The following is a 23,112-nucleotide window of genomic DNA, read 5'->3' on the forward strand; positions in this document are numbered from 1 at the left end:
TGAGAAAATGTGAAATAATGGCCAAGTCCTGGGAAGACCAGCTAGAACCTTTGTTGATAGATATCACCTGTCAAGTTTCAGGAGGTCTGCCTTCATCAAACCTGACCCACATTAACCTGAAACAAATCCACAGCTTTTTTTTTTTTTTCCCTTTGGAAACAAAAACAAAACCTCTTCCCCAAAGCACTGCATCTTTTAAGGTCCATTCTACAAATACATTTTTTGACTTCTATTTTAAAGTTAAGGCATTTCTAAAGTGTCTAGGCTGGTTTATTTTATCATTTCCTCTTTCAATCCCATGTCTCTTAGCAACTGTCATTTGCTTCTCAACAATCAAAAAATTCAAAATCAACCTAGGAACATATGGGATTTAGATTCCCTGTGTATTTCCCATCTCCATGTGGCTTATTCTTTTTTCTTTTATATTTCTTTTGGCCTCTCTTTAAAGACCTTACTTTTATAATTTTCAAACTATTTATTTCTATGACTGTCTATACCCATATTCTTTCTTTCTTAAGCCTATACACATTATAAAACACACTGGAACCTGTTTAGAGGTTTTCCCATCTGGACCTCTTTTACTGTGTATCTTTTAGCTTTTTTTGACCATGTGAGCAAACTTTAAACTGCTAAGCTACAGCTGGGCCCGCTGCATGGTTCTACCGACTGGCTCCACCTGCTTCTAGGTTGATGAGAGCCAAATCTAAAGTTCACAGCCCATTGGAGGTGTGTTTGACCGGGAACTGTGTAAAATTAAAAACACTCTAGCCTTGGAAGTGGTATTTCAGCATCTCTAGTGTATCTAAGGCTACACGTGTCATCCCAGTTTAGTGCAATTAAAGACCACACAGGACATGGGACCCAGAAGGGAAGAGCCACTGTTGATTAATTTACAAGCAGTTAAGCAGCATTCTTTCTTTGGACTGTTAATATTAGTGTCCTGTCTTCACAGTACTGGTTCTGTGGGAAAGGGGAGACTAGCTACAAAAGAAAGAGAAGTTAGAACTCAGGGGTTACTTATTTTGTAGGAGTCACCCTAACACATATGAAGGGCCATTCTCACTGTGATCTCGAGTTACATTTTCTAGTGCTAAATTCTGTTGAATGTTTTAGTAGGCTTATTCATCATTTGCATATCATCTTAAGGTAAATTTCCTTCCAAGTCCTTTTCTCATGTTTTAGTTGTATTGTTTGCTTTATATTGTTAATTTGAGGTCTCAAGAGATAAAGGCATTACATAAAGTCAAAATGATGCATTTGACAGCAGTGTAGCACAGTCATAAGTATCTATTCATTTAACATCAGAGCTTCCAAATGAAGCAAATATTCATAGATGAAGTAAGAAATTCATAGCATCATGGTAATTGAGATTTTAATTCCTTGCTTTCATTGTTTTTATTTAGTTAGTTTTTTTTCTTGAGAAAGTTCAAGTCTGGCCTTGAACTCACAGAGATCCACCAGTCTCTGCCTCCATAGTGCTAGAATTAAAGATATGTATCCCTACCCCTGGCTCAATTCCTCACTTTCAGTAATGGAAATAACAACCAGATATCAATACAGAAATAGGACTTGGACCTCTACAGTAGACCATTCAGACCCCAAACTATGCATAGAAAAATGCAATATATATTGTTTTCCAAATGTACTTAGAAAATTTCCCAGGATAGACCTTGCTAAAGTAAGCAATTCTTTAAAAAAAAAAAGTTAAGGTTAATACAATATAAATTATCTTCTCCACTGAGAAGGGGCCAAACCAGAAATTAGTAAACAGTAAGAAATTAGAGAAATCAACACGAATATCAAAATTAAACATCACTTTTTTTTGTTACTTCTGCTACTCAACAGCTTTATTGGAATAATTTGGTTTGTCTCAAAATGACAAGCCCATCCAGGAACCTCCAAGTACTCCCTGGCACTGGTGAGGAGAAGGGCCATGGCTCAGAGGAAGAGCATTTGAGTAGCACTCATGGGGATCTGGAAGGGGAGGAAAGGAAAGCCCTTTCTTTCTCAAGCAGTGGATGTAATAAATTTTGTGCCGTGAGTTTATAATTAGCATTTGTAAGTAGTTTTTAATTTTTTTATTATTTAAAACAATTTTTAAATTTAAATATAATTTGGTCCCATTCCTCAAATTTGTCCAAATCCTCCCCCACCCACCCACAAAACTGTAGGTTCTTTCTCAAAAAACAACTCCAAACGCCAATATAATTACAGATGCCAAAAATCTAAAAAATAAATAAATATCAACCACCCAAAAAGACAAAACAACAACAACAAAACCCACCTAACTGTAACCAAATAAAAGCGCGCGCGCGCGCGCGCACACACACACACACACACACACACACACTTTGGTAGCTCTTCAACTTGTGATGGTCCCTGAAGTGCTATTTATATCCAGTGTCATTTCCTTTGGAGAAAATTGATTTTCCCTGTCCCCACAGGTATAAATGACAGTGCCATTGTTAACCTTTATCCTAGTGGCTAGATTTACACTCATTCATTCATACATTCACTCACTAATTTTAAAAATATATAACAAAGTAAAACCAAAACTATTATATCAAATTAAGACAATGCAGATAAACAGAAGGACAAGAACCCAGTAGAGGGCTCAAGAGCAGAGACAAACTTGTTCACATGGTCAGGAATCCCATACAAAACACTAAACCTGGAGCCATAATATAAGCACGGGGACTTGATGAAACCCTGTGGAGGACCTGTACATGCTGCTTCAGTCCCAGTGAGTCCCTATGAGCTTTGCTCATGCTGATGTAGGGGGCCTTGTTTTCTTGGTGTCCTCCACCCCCAGGCACTTACAATCTTTCTACCTCCTCTTTCCAAAGGGTTCCAGGGCTCTGAGGAGGGATTTGTTCGAGACACCACATTTAAAGCTCAGGGTTCCAAGGTTCTCATTCTCTGTATAATGTCTGGCTGTGGGTCTCTGTATTTCCACAAGACTTTTTAAACATGGTGTTTTTATTCTTTGAGATTGTCATGCCTGCATACGTGTATTTGGATCATATTTATGTCACACACTTACCCCTCACTCTGTAGAGATCCATCCTTACCACACCCCAACTTGTGTCTTTGTAAACAAATTTATTTTAAGGACTGGAGAGATGGCTCAGGGGTTAAGATCACCAGCTGCTCTTCGAGAGGACCTGGGTTCAATTCTCAGCACCTATAGCTCACAACTCTCTGTAACTCCAGTTCTAGGGGACCAGATGCTTCTTCTGCCTTCTGCCAGCAATGCATGTCCATGGTGCACAGGCCTATGTGCAGGAAAAATACCCATAAACTGTAGATGTAACCAACGGTCTTATAAAATAAGAAACACAGAGCCAATTCAGAGAAGAAAGTCAAGAGGTCAGAGCTAAGAGCCTCACCCTTCCTGATTCAGGGATCCTCTCCAGCCAAGAGAGCTCTCCCAAAGGGCCTACTTCCTGTGTGTCTGTCTTTAAAGTCTTCCTGTTCTGCCTTCTCATTGGTTGTAAACCCAAACATGTGACTGCCTTGTCACTGTCTGAATGTACCGCCCTTCAGGTCCTTAAAGGCATGCGCCACCGCCGCCATGCACTTGCTATGACTCTAATAGCTCTGACCCCCAGACAACTTTATTTATTAACATACAATTAAAATCACATTTCAGTACAAGTAAAATACTACCACAATAAACAGATGATAAAAGTCAACACAAGAGATGAATACATATAAAATAACAATACATCTTTAAAGAAAGAAAAATTTACTACTGAATAAGGCATTACTTCTGCATGGTGGTTCCTGAGCCTCAGGGGCAGGGAATATGATATATATATCCCATTTGTGGAATCTTTGTTGTCAATCTGAGACACAATCCAACTGTTTCTTTTGATTGGAGGCAGGACTTTGAGCTAGGAGATATGATTCTGGCAGAGGGTAAGACATCAACATTTTGCTAGATTTTTGTAAATCTGTGTGTCATCATCAGAGAAGGTGATTATAGCTTTCATTAAGGCAGAAGGTCTTGTCCCAATGAGTTCTCTATTGTTGAACACCTTTGAGCTATCTCCAGCAACTGGGACTTATTTATACTTTTAATTTTTTTAACTTTTATAATTTTTTCTAATGTGTGGTATATAAGGAGTGGCTTGCCAAGTTGTAAATATTAGTATGTGCTTTTAAATAAAAACTATTCCGTGCTTGCTGAAATAAACACCATTACCTGCTACTATCTCCCCAGGAGGTATCCTAGCAGGGCCTGGAGGCAAGGGCAGAAGCTTCCCTTTGCCCCACTCAGCACCACTGGCAGTATCCTACATGTTTTAAACTTTGCCACATATCCCCTGCTTTAGGTTCTATGGGTGGAGGAGGATGGACTTCTGAGGGTATGTCCTCAGGCAGAGGCATGTGGTCCAGCTGGTTGAGGAAGTGGTTAAAGCACCTTCCTTCCTGGATGGGAGGGTGGTGGGAGGGGATGAAAGGATGGTGAACTGGGTGCTGGTCCACTATGTGAAGTAGACAGTGAAGCTGTCTGTGGTGATCTCTGCCCGTAATCTCAGCTCTGGGAAGGTGATGAAGGGGACTAGCAGAAGCTGACAACCCGGTTTATACAGTGAGAAAAAAGGAGGAGAAGGAGAATAAATAAAGAAATGGAGAGGGAACTGTGGGAGCCTCGAGGCTTTACCCAGCAGGTCCGTATAGAGGATGATTAGACCACGGGCCTGAGTGCAGGTGTCTGAGATGGTCTGCACTTGGCTGTGCTGGGGGGAGGTCTTTTGCTCCACCCCTTGACATCTCTATAAATACCCTGGGGCAGAGACAGTCGGGGCCCCTTGGAAAAGGTTCCAGGCCCTCTCGAGGCTATTCTTTATTTTCTATCTATTTATCTCCACAATATAAATCCTTCTATCCAATATTTCCTGCTGCTCACATGCAAGAAAACTCTAGGGAGCTGTGGGGCTGGTGGGTAAATGCCCCACAGGGAACTGGGGTGGTGTGTCTCCTGTCGCTGGGATCATCTCTGGTTTTAAAGGTTCAGTGGCTTCTGGTTAGCCACACTGAACTTCCATTTCCTCCAGCTCTGTCTCACTTCCTGCTGAAACTGTTTTCTGAAATACTGTTTTTGAAACTTCTCAGCTTTTCTGAAAACTTCTGAGGGAAAGAGTGTGGGGTGAGGTAGAGAGCAAACCCCAGGGTCTGGACTGTACAGTTATCCAGAAGGAGCCTGCGGGGGCGGGGTTGGCAGGATGGGGAAAGGGGGCTGATGAGGGCCTAAGATCATCAGCTCAGCTAGGAGGTCTCTTCCTCCCTGGTGCTGCAGCCTTCTGTACCTGGATCCCTCTTGATGAATCCCCTAAACTCATGGGCAGCCTTCTGTACCTGGATCCCTCTTGATGAATCCCCTAAACTCATGGGCAGCCTTCTGCACAGTGGTAGCAGAGCCAGGATACAATTAAGGGATGTGGTAACTGTGGCCGAGGCCATGGGTTGGTTCCTTCTGTAAACCCAGCCTCAGATGTGTAGGGCACTGTGAATAAAAAGGCAACTTCCTCATGACGAGATTCATGGAAGTTACAGAATCAGGGCTGTGACTTCAAGCTGTTCTGGTTTTGTGTAATATCCTATTCACTTTTTCTGTTAGAGGTTGTGTGGTTACATCAGCTTCTAGGAGAGGTTCCAGGAGGCTCAGGTCCTCTCCCTGAGACAACCCATGGCACTAAGGCAGCTGATCAGCCTAGGCTCTGTGGCTCTGGTGTTCCCTTGCCCCCCCCACTCCATGTGGTCCCTCCCCACACAAACTGGTTGCACCCTCAGAGACCCTAGGCAGCTGAAGCAGGGCAGAAAGTCAAGGGATAAAGTCAGTTCTTTGGGCCTGTGCAGCAGTCACTTGTCTGCAGACAGAGAGGAAGTATCAGCGACTGTTGGTGGGGTTTCTTCACTTCTTCCCAGTCCCTGTCCAAGACCCCAAGCTTGGCGGATCTCACCTTCCACTCTCCGCCACTGCTGACCCCCTCCCTCCACTCCATCCTGTCCTACCCCTACTGTCTAAAATCCACCCAGGTCCTTGCCTTCTTTTTAGCCCCAGCTGTGGGGCCCTCTCTGCTCTGCTGGCAGCCCTCAGCCTCTCACTGCTGTTCCCTCCTTCCAGAATTTGTGTTTCCACCCAACCTGTAACCCCCAATGCCCTCCTGTCGTCCAACCCTTCCTCATCCGCTCTTGACCTTGGGCAGGATGTGCTACTACTTCCTGGCCTGTTCTTTACCTCACCCTCATCCCTGTCTTGATCCCCTGTCTACCCTTGGGGGCCTTACCCTCTTAGCTCTCTCCTCCTTCTCAAATCTCAGCCCCACCACACCTCCCACTACCTTAGATTCCTTCCCTGCCTATTTTCCATGCTCTACTCTCTATCCCAACAACACCTTTGTACTCTTTATGCTCTTGCCACTTCTGGCCTGGCTCACCATTTCCTCTCTCTTACTCTTGTTCCTTCTCACACACCTCAGCATTGGATTCCCCACAGCCCTCACCACAGCCTTTCCATTGACCCACCCAGCAACCCCACTCCCTTTGGCCCTCCTCATCTTCTTTATCACCCCCCCTTCCCTGCTTCTTCAGGGCCTCCACTCCACACCTTCCTCCCATCCCCCATCCTAACACCCCTTTCCAGTTCCCCTTGGAACTCACGCTGCCCTTCTCCCTTCCACACTCCTCTCTCACACTACTCACCCTTCCCATTATAACCCTTTCCACATTCCCTCTTACCCACTACAGTCCTCTATCCCCCAACTCCTCTGTCGCTCTGGAACCTGCCTCAGAAATGTGGATATTTTTGACTTTCATCCCAGCAAAGAAGAGACAGAGGCAGGAGGATATCTGTGAGTTCAAGGACAGACTTGTCTACAAATTGAATATCAGATCACCCAGGGCTACACTGTGAGACCCTGTCTCAAAAACTTAAAACTACAAACTAAACAAACAAACAAAAAAAAACAAAATGAAAGGAACAAAGAATGGAAATAAAGAAATGTAGATATACTAAAGAGAGTCTTGTGTCTCTCAGTTTATCAGACTTATGGAAACAATGAACCCAAAAGAAGCCAGAATTTCCCCTAGTAATCTCATGCTGGGGGAAGGAGAATGCTCCAGCCATGGGGCAACTTGTGTCCTGGGAAGAGATGTCACCCCGTTCTAACAACCTGTCAGACACTTCACAGACTGAGGGTGGGACAGAGACTAGGTCACAGGTAGGCAGGACCACAGCTTGACTGGACTACTTAGATGTACAAATCCTTGGCTTTCTATCTGGACCGTATCTTACTGCAAAACCCCAAGACAGACTTGGACGTTCATTTCGTCTTTCTGTTCCTCTTCCCAATGTGTGCACTATTGACAAACTGATTTCATTCACATGCAGTGTGTGCACTATTGACAAACTGATTTCATTCACATGCAGTGTGTGCACGATTGACAAACTGATTTCATTCACATGCAGTGTGTGCACGATTGACAAACTGATGTCATTCACATGCCCCCATGCGAGAGATTGAAATAAGTACTGAAATAGACACTGAGAGGGACCCAGTGTCCTCACAGAACACATTATCCCTTGCTTCTGGCTCCCTTAGCCCCTAAGTTGGATAATGGTTCTATTTTCATTTTCAATGTCACTCAGGTAGTGAGAGAAGCTCTCAAAATTAATCATTGTCTCTATAAAGCCTGGTTCCCTCAATTTTCAGGGAAGATACAAAGAGGATTAATCTGTTTGTTCATTTTTGAGACTGTATTTCAACTACAAATTTTCCCCCTTCCCTATCCTTTCTCAAAACCTTCCCATAAACCCCTCCCTGCTCTCTTTCAAATTCATGGTCTCTTCTCCATCAATTTATTTCATCAATATGTGTTTGTATATATGTATATATTTGTACATATATATCCCCAAATAGAAGCTGTTGAGTCGATATAAAGTTACTTGCATGTATGTTTTCAGGGCTAACCATTTGGCACTGGACAACTGGTTGGTGTGCTCTTCTCTTCGGAGGACCACCTCCCCTGATCCCAGCTTTACCCATTTGCCTGTAGGTCTCTGTCTAGGGTTGAGTCCTCCCGGGCTCCTCACACCCCAGCAGTTGGTATGGTCATTGCTATCCCCCTTGTTCAGCTCACATTAGCTCATAATCTGGTTGGTGAGACTTCACTGGTGTGGCTTCTGATGTTACTCACAGCAAAGTCCCTGATCCTCTGCCTCTTAACCCTGCAGTCTGAAATATTCTCTGAGCCTTAGGTGTGGGAGTGCTTTTTAGATGTATCCATTGGGACTGGACACCACAACACTACATTTTGATTGGTTGTGGGTTTCTGTATTGGTCTGTGGTAAATAAAGAGTTTTCTTGATGGGTATTGAATACTACACTGTGTTTCATCCCCATCACCCCACAGAGAAAATATTCAGGTCTAGGTTGAACACTTAAGAGAGGAGCCATTTGAGGAAGAGGAGGGGATTAGGAAAGAATTGAGAAGAATTTCCCATGTCCTCTGAGCTGGTTCACGCTGCCAACCTTGACTTGGACTATAACCTGGAATTACATGCCACATAAAGACTTTCTCCTCCAAGTTGTTTTTGGTGTTTTCGTCATAGCAACAGAAATGAAACCAGGCAGAAACTGGTCCCAGAGAAGTGGGGCTACTTCTGTGATGACCTGACTGTGTTGCTTTGGGGAGGAAGACTTTGGAATTTTGGCCTGGAAATACTACTGAACACTCTCTCAGAGTGTAATGGGCCATTGTTGTGGGTCCTTGGAAAATAAGAATGCTGACATTAATGCGGATAATGGTAAGCCAATTTGAGAGGTTTCTTGGGGGAGCAAGGGCTTTATTAAGAATTGGGGCCGGGCGGTGGTGGCGCACGCCTTTAATCCCAGCACTCGGGAGGCAGAGCCAGGCGGATCTCTGTGAGTTCGAGGCCAGCCTGGGCTACCAAGTGAGTCCCAGGAAAGGCGCAAAACTACACAGAGAAACCCTGTCTCGAAAAACCAAAAAAAAAAAAAAAAAAAAAAAAAAAGAATTGGGATGGTCCTATTAGTCTGATGTTTGGGCTAAGAATCGCTGTTACTTGATCAGGTTAGGGCTGAGTAATCATTTGTGATTAAAAGAGATCAACACCATTGAGGTGAAACCTGTGCTTCACTGGGACAATAGGAAATTATTTCCCCAGATCCAGCACATAGAAATGCAAATCAGTGGGGCCAGGTGGCATCTTGACCTGGCAGCTGAACTTGGCAATGTGTAAGCATCATTGGTGTGTTACTGGTTTTTCGAGACAGGGTTTCTCTGTGTAGCTTTGCGCCTTTCCTGGAACTCACTTGGTAGTCCAGGCTGGCCTCGAACTCACAGAGATCCGCCTGCCTCTGCCTCCCGAGTGCTGGGATTAAAGGCGTGCGCCACCACCGCCCGGCGTGTTACTGGTTTTGAAAGCATGAAACATACAAGATTGACGGCCTGGTTACATAGGAAATTCTAGTCCAGACAGGGCTCTATTGTGAGACCCTGTCTCAAAAAAAAAGGAAGAAAAAAGAGAAAGGAAGGAAGGAAGGAAGGAGGAAGGAAAGAAAGAAAGAAAGAAAGAAAGAAAGAAAGAAAGAAAGAAAGAAAGAAAGAAAGAAAGAGCCCGGCTAGCTCAGTCGGTAGAGCATGAGACTCTTAATCTCAGGGTCGTGGGTTCGTGCCCCACGTTGGGTGCCAGATATTGGTGAAATTATTAAGGCCACTCCACGTAGTTAAAAGGAGATTTATTTAATGGCGTAACTTACAAATTAAGGAATAGGTAGGTCGCGGAGTCTGGGGAAGGTGTATCACAGTCCAGCGGTGTTCTCTGGAGCTCTGCTCGGTCCACCTCTCCAGTCCAGGGGTCCCGCAACAGAGAGAGCGCCCGCTGATCCAGCTCTCAGATCCCCAGGCGCCTCCCTTGGCCCCACCTTGTAGGCGTGACAGTTGCCGAAGTCTCAATGGGGGTTGGAACTTCCAGATCAAAGCTGGAATGGCTACCCACTACATCAAGAAAGAAAGAAAGAAAGAAAGAAAGAAAGAAAGAAAGAAAGAAAGAAAGAAAGAAAGAAAGAAAGAAAGAAAGAAAGAAAAATACCCAACTTCAGACATGAGGGGTACCATTTCTCTGAATCCAAATCCTTAAGGATATGTATTTTGTAGTAGTCGCCCTAACACATATGAAGGACCATTGTCACTGTGATCTCGAGTTACATTTTCTAGTGCTAAATGATGTTGAATATTTCCAAAGGCTGATTGGTCATTTGCATATCATCTTAAGGTAAATGTCCTTCCAAGTCCTTTTCTTATGTTTGAGTTGTATTATTTGTTTTATGTTGTTAACTTGAAGTCTCAAGAGATAAAGGCATTACATAATGGCAAAATGATATGTTCAACAGCAACATATCACAATCATAAGTATCTATTCACTTAATATCAGAGCCCAAATGAAGCAAATATTCATAACTGAAGTGAGCAATCCACAGCAACATGGTAGTTGAGGAGATTTTAATTCCTTGCTTTTATTATTTTTATTTAGTTAGTTTTGTTTCTTGAGACTGTTCAAGGCTGGCTTTGAACTCACAGAGACCACCTGCCTCTGCCTGCATAGTCTGGATTAAAATCATGTGCCCCTACCGTTTGCTCAATTACTCACTTTCAGTAGTGGAAAGAACAAACAGATATCAGTAAGGAAACAGGGCTTGGACCTCTACTCTAGACCATTCAAACCCCAAACTATGCAGAGAACAATACAACCTATATTATTTTCTTTCTTTGACCGTACTTACTTGTTTTTTTAAACATTGGTACATTGGTGTTTTGCCTGTGTGTATGTCTGTATGAAGGTGTCGATCTCATGGAATAGGAGGTACAGATAGTTGTGGGCTGCCTTGTGGGTGCTGGGAATTGAACCCATGTCCTCTGGAAGAGCAGCCAGTGCTCTTAACATCTGATCCATCTCTCCAGTCCCCCTATATTATTTTCAAAGTGTTCGTAGAATATTTCCCAGGATGGACTTTGTTAATGTATGCAATTCTTAAATAAAGTTAATATTAATTCAATATAAATTATCTTCTCCAGTGATAAGGGACCGAACCAGAAATTAGTAAACAGCAAGAAAATACAGAAATCAACAAAAATATCAAAATTAAACATCACATTTTTTTTGTCATTTCTGTCTCTCAACAGTTTTATTGGAACAGGTTGGTTTGTCTCAAAATGACAAGCCCATCTAAGAACCTGTAGGAACTGGTACTCACTGGCACTGGTGAGGAGAAGGAGCTATGGGTCAGAGGAAGAGCATTTGAGTCACACTCATGGGGATCTGGAAGGAGAGGAAAGGAAAGCCCTTTCTTTCTCAAGGAGTAGATGTAATAAATGATGTTCTGTGTGTTTATTAGTAACATGTATAAGTAGTTCTAATTTTTAATATTTTTATTATTTAAAATCATTTTATTTATTTATTTATTCATTCGTTTGTTTGTTTGTTTGTTTGTTGAGGGAAGTTTTCTCTGTGTAGGTCTGACTGTCCAGTAAGTTGCTCTGTAGACCAGGCTGGCCTCAAACTAAGAATCCACCTGCCTCTGCCCTCCTAGTGCTAGGATTAAAGACATGTGCCATTACCACTTGATTAAAAACCATTTTCAAATTTACATATATTTTGATCATATTCTTCCCCTCCCCAATATTCATCCATATTCCTCTCCTCCCACCCATTCAACTTTAAGTTTTCTCAAAAAAAGATCCAAAATGCTAATAGAACTACAAATGCTCCAAATCTAGAAAATAAAATACATCACCCAAAAAGAAACTACAAAACAAAATAAAAAAACAACTGTAACTAATTAAAAGCACACACACACATACACACACACACACACACACACACACACACACACACACACACACTGTAGCATCCATTATTTGCTAGTCAAGTCTCCTCAACATGTGATCTGCCCTGGAGTACTTGATATATCCACTGTCAGTTCATTGGAGAAAATTGATTTGCCCCGTCCCAGCAGGTATAAATGACAGTTTCATTTTTAACTTTTATCCTAGTGGCTAGGTTTGCATTCGATCATTAATATATTCATTCATTCATTTAAGAAATTATAACAAGATAAACCCAAAACTATCACGTTGAAGTAAGACAACAAAAAGAGAAGGGAAAGAGCTCAAGAGAGGGCCTAAGAGTTAGAGATAAACTTGTTCCCATAAAAACACTAAACTCAAAGCCATGATATAAGCACAGGGGACCTGTGCAGCCCTGTGCAGGCCCTGTGCATGCTGCTTCAGTCCCTGAGATGAACTTTGCTCATGTTGATGTAGAGAGCCTTGTTTTCTTGCTCTCCTCCATCCTCCCTGGCTCTTACACTCTTTCTGCCTCCTCTTTCCAGAGGGTTCCCTGAGCTCTGAGGAGGGATTTGTTGTAGATATCCAATTTAGTGCTGAGTGTTCCAAGGTCTCTCACTCTTTGTATAATGTCTGGCTGTGGGTCTCTATATTTAAAAAAGGCATTTTTTTTTTTTTTTGGTTTTTTCGAGACAGGGTTTCTCTGTGTAGCTTTGTGCCTTTCCTGGATCTCGCGCTGTAGACCAGGCTGGCCTCGAACTCACAGAGATCCGCCTGCCTCTGCCTCCCGAGTGCTGGGATTAAAGGCGTGCGCCACCACCGCCCGGCTAAAAAAGGCATTTTTAAACACAGTATTTTTTTTTCCATTGAGATTATCCTGCCAGCATGCATGTATTTTCATCATATTTATGATCAACACTTTCTTCTTACTCCTTCCAGATCTACCCTTACCATCTCCTAACTTTGTAAAAAAAAATCTTTTCTAGGAACTGGAGATATGACTCAGTGGTTAAGAGCACTGACTGCTCTTCTAGAGGACCTGGGTTCAATTCTCGGCACCTACAGGATGGCTCACAACTGTTTGTAACTCCAGTTCTAGGGAATCAGATGCTTCTTCTGACTTCTGCCAGCAATGCATGAACATGGTGGACATGCCTATGTGCAGGCAAAACACCCAAAAACAGATGATAAAAGTCAACATTAAAGATGAATACATATAAAATAACAATAAATCTTTAAACTAAAGGAAGAAAAACTTAGTACTGTAAACACTGAATAAGGCATCTTCATGATGGTCCCTGAGTCTTAAGGGAGGGAATATGATATGGATGACCCATCCCCAGAATTGCTGCTGTCAATCTGAGAGGACAGGGAGGGTCCTTGTTTCTGTTGTTTTGTTTGTTTTTGTCTCTGGGTGACTTAGCAGGACCAAAAAAGATTCGGGTCACCAACAGAAATGCACAGGTCTTAATCCAGGGGATTCTCATATCAGAGAAAGCCACTGGCCAATACAGGGAAATAGAACTGAGAGAAGCAGACAGAGAAACAGACAGACAGAGAGACACATACACACACACACACACACACACACACACACACACACACACACACACACATACACACACACAGAGTGAAGGCAACCAGTGCTGACCACCACACACTCATACACCTGAACAGACGGGGAATCAAGTGAGGTCTCACAGATTCAGGACAATGGACCAGTGGCCTTGTCAGACCTCTCCTGTGTGTCCAAAGAGAAGGTGCCTTAACCAGACTCACCTCCAGATGTGGTAGACCAGGTGACTTTCTAATTTGTTTCCTTTTGGGGTGGAGACATCAGACTCCTCTGAAGCATTAGGCAGCAATTGATCAAAGAGGGTATCAGGGACCCTGAACTCAGGTCGCACACCCCTTAGGACAGTGGATATCAACCTTCGTAATGCTGTGACCCTTTAACACAGTTCTCATATTGTGGTGACCCCAACCATAAAATTATTGCTGTTGCTCCTTCATAACTGGAATTTGCTACTGATATAATTGTAATGTAAATATCTGATATGCAGCATATCCGATGTGTAACCCATTTGAAAGGCCCTTCGACCTGAAAAGGGTTGAGACCCACAGGCTGAAGACCACTGCCCTAGGAGCTCCTTGACCACCACATTCTTCCCGATTCCAAAATACTTTGAGATCTCTGGTGTCTTCAGGTCTTGCTCTGGGATGTCCTTGGGACTTCCAGAAATGTTGTGGGGAACTCACCAGAGAAGAATTTTCACACACGGATTTAAGTCAATAGAAAGTCTTTATTAGCTGATCAGCAACTACACTGGGTGTTTGGGATCCCAGTGTAGCACCGAGCCTTTCTCAGGTAGAGCTTTTAAGCACAAAACACATGCTTTGGGTCAACATACTTCAGTTAACAAGAACGGTTTGCTAGAAGCAGAAGAACAGAAGCCAAAAGGCAAGGTTAGTACATTCAGAGACTTTCCCTTAACTATGGACTGGAATGGATCAGGCCTCTGTTTTAGTTTTGGCAGGTGGTGCTGTCTATGTGCTGAGTTTTACAGCCTGAATGGCAGTTCTATGATGGATCCAGTTGTGGTCAGGTCTGGGGCCCTGTTACAGTTACCAATAATTTCTATTAAATAATTAGTCCTCGATTTCCATTTTCTATGATTAGTTGTTACGGTTGTCCTTTAGCAACACCTGAGGTATTTGATTACAGACAGTTATATAAGCAAGAGTAAAAACTTCACGCTCCCACTAAGGAGATTTAGTTATCCTTTTTCCTATGCTAGGGATGGGCACATAACCATGTTCTTTTCCAGATCTCTAGTTCAAGTAATTCCATGTTAAGGGCAAATCCCACCAGGGAGCATTGAGAAAACAGCACAAGGTGATAAGAAAGACCCAAGTGACAGCACAGAGTGAAGGACCGTGACACACACTGTGTCGGCAGCATCATGATTCATCTGGTTGAGGCCCGGTGAGAGGGAGAGTGGCTGGATCAGATGAATAATTCTCACAACCTTCTCTGGAGCATCGTCACCCTACAACAAGGGAACAGGTCTATTGAAGGGTCTGAGGACAGCCTGGGTCAGTTCCCCTGGGTGCCCGGTACCAGTCATCTCCACCCCACAGCCACCCTCACTGAGGTCATCCAGTTCCCTCCTCCATCACTCCTGGGCTCTGCATCCCTGGAGCCTCTACTGTCTTCCTCCCTTCTTCCCCGTGTCCCAGAGTCAGCCCCAGGCCCTGCTGCAGACCTGAAGTTCAGAATAAAGTGGTGATGGCTGGCTCTGCTTCCTGACTCAAAACCCGATGGTAGGGGCAGGAAGAGAAGGGAAGAATCCTACCAGAAAGGGCCCTGGGACCTGGTTATCCAGGCTCTGAGTGGGGTTCCAGACATCATTTCCATTTCATTCTGAAACTCTCAAAATCTGAAAGTGGCATCACAGCTGTGGATGTGACTCTCCCTGCCCCACCTTGTCCATCTGGGCAGCCCAGAGGGGAGCAGCAGACTCCAGCAGCAGCTCAGTCCCACCTGCCTCCAGTGTGGACACTGCTTCAGGGGTTCTGGAGGCTGCTGCTGCTTGACTCATTTCTATTTTATGTGTGTGAGTGTGAGCCAGCACGTCTGTAAGTGCACTGTGGGAATGCCTGGGGTCTGTGCAGAAGAAGGGACTGGATACCCTGGACCTGGTGCTGTGTGGTTGTGAGCTGCCATGTGGGTGCTGGGAATGGACCCCAGGTCTGATGCAAGAACAGCAAGTAGTCTTGCCACAGGGCTGTCTCTTTATTTATATCTTCTTATCTTTGTCTGTGGGATGGAATCTTCTTCCCTCTACTCATTGAGTGGAACTACAACTTTCTCTTGTGTTCCTGCTGTCTCCACATCTGCATCATGGAACCCTCCTGACTAGGAACCTGCTCTGTTCCCTCCTCATTTCCCACTGGTCTGTGACATGATTCCTGTCCTGTCAAGGCTGAGCATGCATGAACTGTTGCTAGCAGGTGACATGAACTCCAGATCTCCTGCCTCCTTTCTCAATAAGATGCTATAGATGAGGGACAAGAGCAGGACTCCAGGAGTTCATTCTTTCTTCCTCATTCCTTCTCTCTGTCCCTTACCCCACTCCCAAAACTGCCCTCAGTACCTTCATTATCACAGATTCTCCTCAGAACCCACAGAAAAAACGGTGTAGGGGAGGATTATCAGCGGGACAGAGATGTTGTGCTTGCTGGCCATGGATGAAGCCAGGTCCACATCTGGAGCAATTGGCGAGGCTGAAATGGAAACACAGGTTGAGTCTTGACCAGACATCAAATCTGAGGAAATCTCACCTTAGCTTCTGGGTGCTCAGGTGATTGAGTAACACACAGAGCTCCACTCCTGTTGCTATGCAACGAATGTTTAAGTGGATTCCCAGTAGGAAGGGAGAGAAGGCATGTCCCCTGACCCCAAAGACTCCTGCAGCTATGGTAGGGGAAGCAGGGCAATGATAGGACCTCATCTTCCCTCTAGTAGGAGAGGAGGTGTGAAGATTACCTGTGAGGATGGAGGCAGGGAAGAAGAAAGATCAGGTGAGATGAAAAGCAGCAGAGAGTCTAGAATGAGGAAAAGGACAGGAAATAAAAGGATGCTCAGACTGTGACAGCCTGTGAGAACCACAGTGAGAGAACAAGGTAAACACAATTAATGAGACAGGAGAGGGTGAGAAATGAAATGAATGATGGGAAAAATGGCCATCAACTGAAGAGCTCATGGTGATTACATTATTATACACACACACATGCGCACACACACACACGCACACACACCCTCCTGTGCCGAGAGCTTCCTCCCCTTCTTCCCAGTTACCTGTAGGCTCCAGCTTTTCTTCCCAGTGTGACTTGAACTGCTCAAGCCAGGACCTGCAGTCCCCCTGTGAGGTCCTGTATAAGAAGTCAGTTACTTCCTTGTTTTTCTCCAACATACTTTTCATCTGGCTGGATTCAGAATCAACTTCAGTCAACTTTCCAGTGCTTGAGTCAAAATGCAACATTTTCTGTCCATTGAGGTCAAAGTCCCAGAATCCACGGATATCTCCATTTACTTCATGTCCACAATGCATCGTGGCCTGCAGAGTGAGGGGCTCTGTGCCTGTTGGAAAGAGATCAGCCTCTGGCCTTGATGAATCCTGTCTGTCTACCCACCTCCCTTCCCATCCTCTGACCTTGCTCTGGCTTCCTTGCTGCTGGTCCTTTTAGGTGGGATGACCAGTGATTTATTTTCTTCCTCCATGAAAACAATGAATGTCCCTAACCTGTCACAAATCCTGTTCTTTCCTTCAAGGGGCCATCTGCTGTGTTCTTTTATTTAATTTTCTAGCAGTGGGATTGAACCTAGGGTCCTGCATATGCTAGGCAAGCACTCTACTACTGAGCTACATCCCCAGCACTAGGGGGCCATTTGAAACTTACCTCTCATTGTATTAGTCTCTGATATCATGTGAACCACTTCTGCTTTGAACAGTTCAACTGCATCTCTCAGAGTGTCAACCTGTGGTTCCCAGGTCTTTGTGCACTCAGTCTGTTCCCCAGAAGACCAATGGCATGGTAGTTATTGTTACGATCACAGTAAATAAAAGTTTCTGTGTTCAGTTGGCCTTGGACTTGCCACCACGGTCCAGACCCGGACTTGCCCACAGTGAAGCTGTAGCAAAGAGAAGCAGCGTCTGTGAAGGAAACACACAGTGAGGTTAGGATGCGGAACAGGGCTCAGAGACAGTCTCTGCCTCTGGAACAAGAAAGTCCTCTGGAAGGGTGTCTTTTTTTTTAAAGAGGGAAATAAGTAGTAAAATCAAACCCCAGACTGAGTTTCCACTGTGCTAAGTAAAGCACAGCCATTCTCTCTTGTTTGAAGATGCAGGTCAAGGTGTGGCCAACCCCTGTCCTCCACCTGGACAATTCTCTGACCTGTTACCACATGATCTGGCTAGGGGTAGGCCCTGTCAGTTATGGCAGGAAAAGTTCAGGACTTTTTTCTAGATTTGTTCATTCTGGAGAGTCTCCAGAAGCTGCCCATGTAGACTGTGTGGAGACAGGATGTGTGTGAGGCTGGTGGGGCAGAGTGGAGCTGGGTGAGGTTGGAACAGAAGTTTCATGGAGACAGTTTCTACTGATCTGTACTCTCAGATCATAGACTTGGACATCTTTGCTGGTTAGCATTAACTGTCAGCCTATGGTCACCTAGGAAGGGAATGTCTACTGAGGGACTGTTCAAACTGTTAATGATGTAGGCATCCTAGCCACTGTGGGCATTACCATTTCGTTAGCAGGTGGTCTCTGGTTGGTGAAGAAATCTAGCTATGCAGGAGTTAGTGATCCAGACAGCAAGCAGCATCCTCCCTGGTTCCTGCTGAGACGCTCTGGCTGGGAACAAGCTCCTTGGTCATAGATAATGCTGTGCAGAATAGCAAGTCGGCCTTCCTCTGCGTACCTGCCCTGACTTCCCTCAGTGACAGACTATGGTTTAGAAGTAGAAGTCAAATAGATCAGTTTCTCCCTTAACTTGCTCTCAGTAATGTTTTATCACAGCAGTAGAATAACAATAGAACAAAACGTTGGCAGATCCCTGGACACACTGCAGTGCTCCACGGATGGCTTCCTGGAACTGCTTGGGGATGACCATGCCCACACTACAGGACAAAGAAAATCTGGACTGGTTAGATCTGGTCATAGAAGAGTGGTGACCAAAACTCTCAGAGAAGCACATGGGCCAGAGTGGATGTAACAGCAAACATTTCCAGGGGGAGTGTCCAGAGTCCATGCTGCTCTGTGGGATGCTGGAGCACCCCTGTGGAGAAGCACAGTGAGAATGACCAGGGAGAAGACACCAGCATTGCAGGAAGGTCAGGGATGATGATGGCTCAAGGAGGGGGTTGGTGTGGTGTTAGGAAACTGTATTTCTAAGTTGGCATCCCGGCAGCATGGTACAGAAAATCCCATCAGGTAGAGTGGTCAGGAGGCAGTAACATCAAGGACAGTGGTCCATTGATGAGGAAGGGGGACCCACCTGGAAGCCTAACTGCTTAAGGGGGTCATGGCTAACAGAACACAGAAATCCTAGAGACAGATGGTTAGCCAACCCAGATGTGGCTGGATTTTAATAATTAAAGACAGAGCAGATGATCAAGAAGCTGAGAGCTGCTGTCCATGAAAACCCCAGGCTCCTGTGCCCAGTGTTTAAACTGGACCATTGGGGCTAGAAAGGTGGTGCAGTGGTTAAGGACACTTGTTGCTCTTGCAGAGGATCCAGGTTTGATTCTCAGTGACCACACATGGTGTCTCACCACTGCCTGTGACTCCAGTTCCAGGAGATCCAATGCCCTCTTTTGACCTCTGAGGGAACCAAGCACATATGTGGTGCACACACATACATTCAGTCAAAATATATATCTATAAAACAATTAAAACTGAACCACCTCAACGACAGCCCCAGATTGACTTCCTAGGGGAATAGATCAGGTCCCAACAAGAGTGACCATCCAGCCCTGCATCAAGTGCAGTCATTCTTTTGTATCACTTCATTACTGTCCTGTCACTCAGGGATGAACCCCAAGATGCTCCTGTGAATGTCTAGTGTGGTGGTTTGAATGAGCCTGTCCTCTATAGAGTAGGATGTCTGAACACTTGGTCCCCAGTTGGTGGCTGTTTGGATAGGTTTAGGAAGTATGGCCTGGCTGAAGGAAGTATGTTACTGGTGGTGTGGTTTTAAAATCCATTCCCATTTCTTCATCTCTGGACCTTGGTTGAGATTTAAGATGTAGGCTCTCAGCTGGGCATGGTATCCAATTGCTCTCATCCCAGAATTTGAGAGTCAAAGGAAGGCAAATCTCTAGGAGTTGAAGGCCAGCCTGTTTTATATAGTGTGTTTTAGGACAGCTGGAGTATACAGTGAGAGCTTGTTTCAAAAACCCAAACCAAATCCAACCAAACCAAACAAAAAATAAGTGTGCCTGCCTTCTTGTTGTCATGCTTCTCTGCTGTGAGATGATGGGCTCTTGTCCCTCTGAAACTATAAGCTTCCCCAAACCCTTCCTTCTGTGTGTAACCATGGCCTAGTGTTGTATCACAACAATGGAAAAGCAACTAATACCACTACTATATAAATACTGAAGTCTTCACAGGGCAGACCATCTCAGTTACACCTGCTAAACTCTGCTCTTGTACTTTGAAAGCAGCCAAAGTCAATATATCCCTGAAGAGCATGGCTGAATCTGCCTCTAGGGCCCTTTGACCCAGGACAATCTGTCAGCCTGAGGTGTCAGTTCTAGGAAATGGCCCTGGATGGAGTTCATGGCAGTGTCTAATTGGAGATAGAAGCCAGTCTGATCCACCTGCAGCATGGAAATGCCCTCCATTTCATTGTGGCTCCTGGCAGGGTACTGGGCCCTCTGAGAGAGTGGCCTCTGGTCCTGGACTACCAGAAGGCCTATCAGACCTCAGGCAGACATCAAGAGGTGAGCTATTTCCACTAGGTTATGAAGTGGACAGGACATAGTCACACAAGATGCCCAGAAGTGAGATATTGCTGCAGGGACATGACAAGTCACTTGTGTGTTAAGGGCTGCATAGTAGGGAGAGACAAGGACTCTTATCTGACAGAACATCTCCTGTTTCCCAGTGGAGATCTTATTTCAGGTAGAGGAACTGACTGAGGTTAATTCTCAAGTAAGCTGCCACCTCTCCCTCAGAAAGTAACTCAGGCTTCAAGGACTGTCCCCTATGGCCATGAGATCCAAGGAATCCCACCGCCATGAAGAGAGCAGGAGGTCCCAAACAGGACCTCCTCCTGTCTTTTCTAGATGGCCTAGAATTGCAGGCAGCACAGAATCCACTGTTTACTAAGAAACATGCAGCTTTGGCAGTACTTTTGAAGACACTCTGTGGGGATGGGCACCGATACTTGTACATGGTATATACCCTAATCTGGGGTTGGAAAAATTGACAGAGGCTAAATCTGTTGTCCCAATCTGTCACACTAAATGCAGAATTGAGTATTTGGTGCAGGATAGATATGGTGAGGATTGCCAGGTTGAAAATATTTAACACCTGTCATTTACAGAAACAAAGAAACCAAATTAAAAAAAAAAAAAAAAACCCAACCTACTCCTGCCTAAATGAATGCCCTTATCCAATGCTGTCCTCCCAGGAGGCAGACGATATGGGCCTGGGATGCAAGGGCAGAGCCTTTCATATGTCCCCACTTGGTATCATTGCCTGAGTCCACTATAGTCAGCCCTGACTAGCTGAGGTGCTAATCCACAGATTGCCATCAAGTGGGAAAGGAGCTGGAAGGCACTTTATGGATGAGAAAGTGGGAAAGGTATATGGGCAGGGGAGGGGGCTGAGCAGGCTGGTGGTTGATGAGTCACATGGGAATTGAAGCTGAGCTTGGTGGTACAGAACTGTAATCCTAGCACTTGACAGACCTAGGGAGAGGAAGAGATTGATGAAAATTCTATAGCGTAGGCTATGGTGTGAAATCCTGCCGCAAAACAAAGCAACAGCAAGAATAAAAGGGAAGAAAGTGAGAAAGTTGGGGCTGCCTTGTCCCTGGAAACATCTTTTGTGATCTGCTGGAAAAATACCTTGGGATGGTGGGGAAGAGTTCAGGAATGGTGGAGGGCTTGTGAGGAATCTTCCAGAAGGCAGTCTTCAGCACATAAATTGCCTCAAGTCCAAGGGAGCTGTCTGAGCCTCTTGGCAGGTTCTGGCACTGTCCCCATCACCCATGTTCTCCCGCTTCAGTTTAGGCTTCCTGTGGACCCCAGTATGGCTGAATGCTGATGATGTCACCAGCGAGTCCCCTCTGGCATCTTGCCCTCCTGATAATTCCCAGCCCAGTAACTTTCTCACTCCTCCCCTGGGCTTGGTAGTGGCGGGCGCACCATTTAAAGGGTCCAGGAGTTTCTGGGAGGAGGATTGCTACCTCATGATTCAATAGCCTGCCTCTCCAACCCCCCCTCCCCCCCCCGCCCCCAACAAACACACACAAATCCCGTTAAACCGCGGCAACTCACCAGCAGGCAGCGAAGACCACAGACAGGTCAGGAAAACGGAGAAGCACAGAGTCTTAGTGGAAGGATAGTGCTCAGAGGCTGCATTCTTCGCCATACCCTGAGCAACAGGTTGAGTAACCAGAGCTACAGAGAGAAGCGGTGAGGCCTCAGTGCAGCCCTGCAGAGGACCCCTCCTCAGAGAATTACAGAAGTGCCAGGCACGGGGCCGTAAATTTTCAATGGGAACTCTGTAGGCTGCACGGGACAGGCTTGGCTCCCTCCCAACTGACTGCTGTGGTCACATCCTCTGGGAGGCGGGGACTGACCAGAGTGATGCAAGAGCTGCTATTGTTCATTTTCCAAGCTCCTAAAAAAAACCTGGTTCCTCCCAGGCACTCAACTTCTGCTCTATCCTCTAGGTCTTCCTCAGCAGCTTGCTACAAACTGCAAGAAGGTTAGGTGGTTCTGTGTCCTGCAAGCACATTGGGACCTGTGTGAGGCCAATCATGCCCACAGCAACTTGAGTCACACCAGGAACTCCTCTAGGAGTCTTTGCTACAGCTCTCCTTGAGTGTCAGCCACACCACATGTCTCTCTCTCAACCCACCCCACCCCCAATACAGGGTCCTCCCTCCCCACCCCCATCTCCAGCTGGCCCTTCTGCCCTTCCCACCACCTCCCCTCTGCCTACATCTCAATCCCATCAATCCCAGACTCATTTTCTCCACCAGGTTCCTTCCCTCAACCCTGTCCTCCCCACTCATTTAATTGTCTTAATTCTTGGCCCAATGGCCCAGCAACATCCACATAGTGCCCTGGTCATTCCCCCTTCCCTCCACCTCCATCTCCTTTCTTTACCTCACACACCACCAGAGAGAGAGAGAGAGAGAGAGAGAGAGAGAGAGAGAGAGAGAGAGAGAGAGAGAGAGAGAAGACAATTATTAACTGTCTTTTCGGCATAGCTGAATTTTTCTCCTTAACTCTGGGACACTAGAACCTAAGGCCTTCAGGAAAGTTCTGCTATCCTAAAATCATTGCAATTAAAAGCAGTTTCTGGGGCCTGGAGAAATGTGCCAGAAGTTAAGAGCACTGATTGCTCTTCTACAGGACCCACTTTGGAATTCCACCCCTTTGTCTGCATTGTTCCCTGACCTTAGCTGTGGGAGTGTTTTGAAGATGTATCCCTTGG

The 23,112-nt window shown here is 45.2% G+C and overlaps 1 protein-coding gene across 1 annotated transcript; it reads right to left on the reverse strand.

The window, feature by feature from the left end:
• Positions 1–16,042: 16,042 nt before the first annotated feature.
• Positions 16,043–22,038, reverse strand: LOC128118733 (UL16-binding protein 1-like). The gene is made up of 5 exons (XM_052751570.1): positions 21,945–22,038; positions 17,420–17,594; positions 17,074–17,183; positions 16,739–17,020; positions 16,043–16,164 (listed from the first exon to the last, which is right to left on the reverse strand). Exons 1-5 carry the CDS (start codon positions 22,036–22,038, stop codon positions 16,043–16,045), a joined length of 783 nt encoding a protein of 260 aa, XP_052607530.1.
• Between the last annotated feature and the right edge of the window lie 1,074 nt (positions 22,039–23,112).

The sequence above is a fragment of the Peromyscus californicus genome, unplaced genomic scaffold (genome assembly GCF_007827085.1).
Source record: "Peromyscus californicus insignis strain IS unplaced genomic scaffold, ASM782708v3 Scaffold_22__1_contigs__length_63687245, whole genome shotgun sequence".
Taxonomy (NCBI): Eukaryota; Metazoa; Chordata; class Mammalia; order Rodentia; family Cricetidae; genus Peromyscus; species Peromyscus californicus.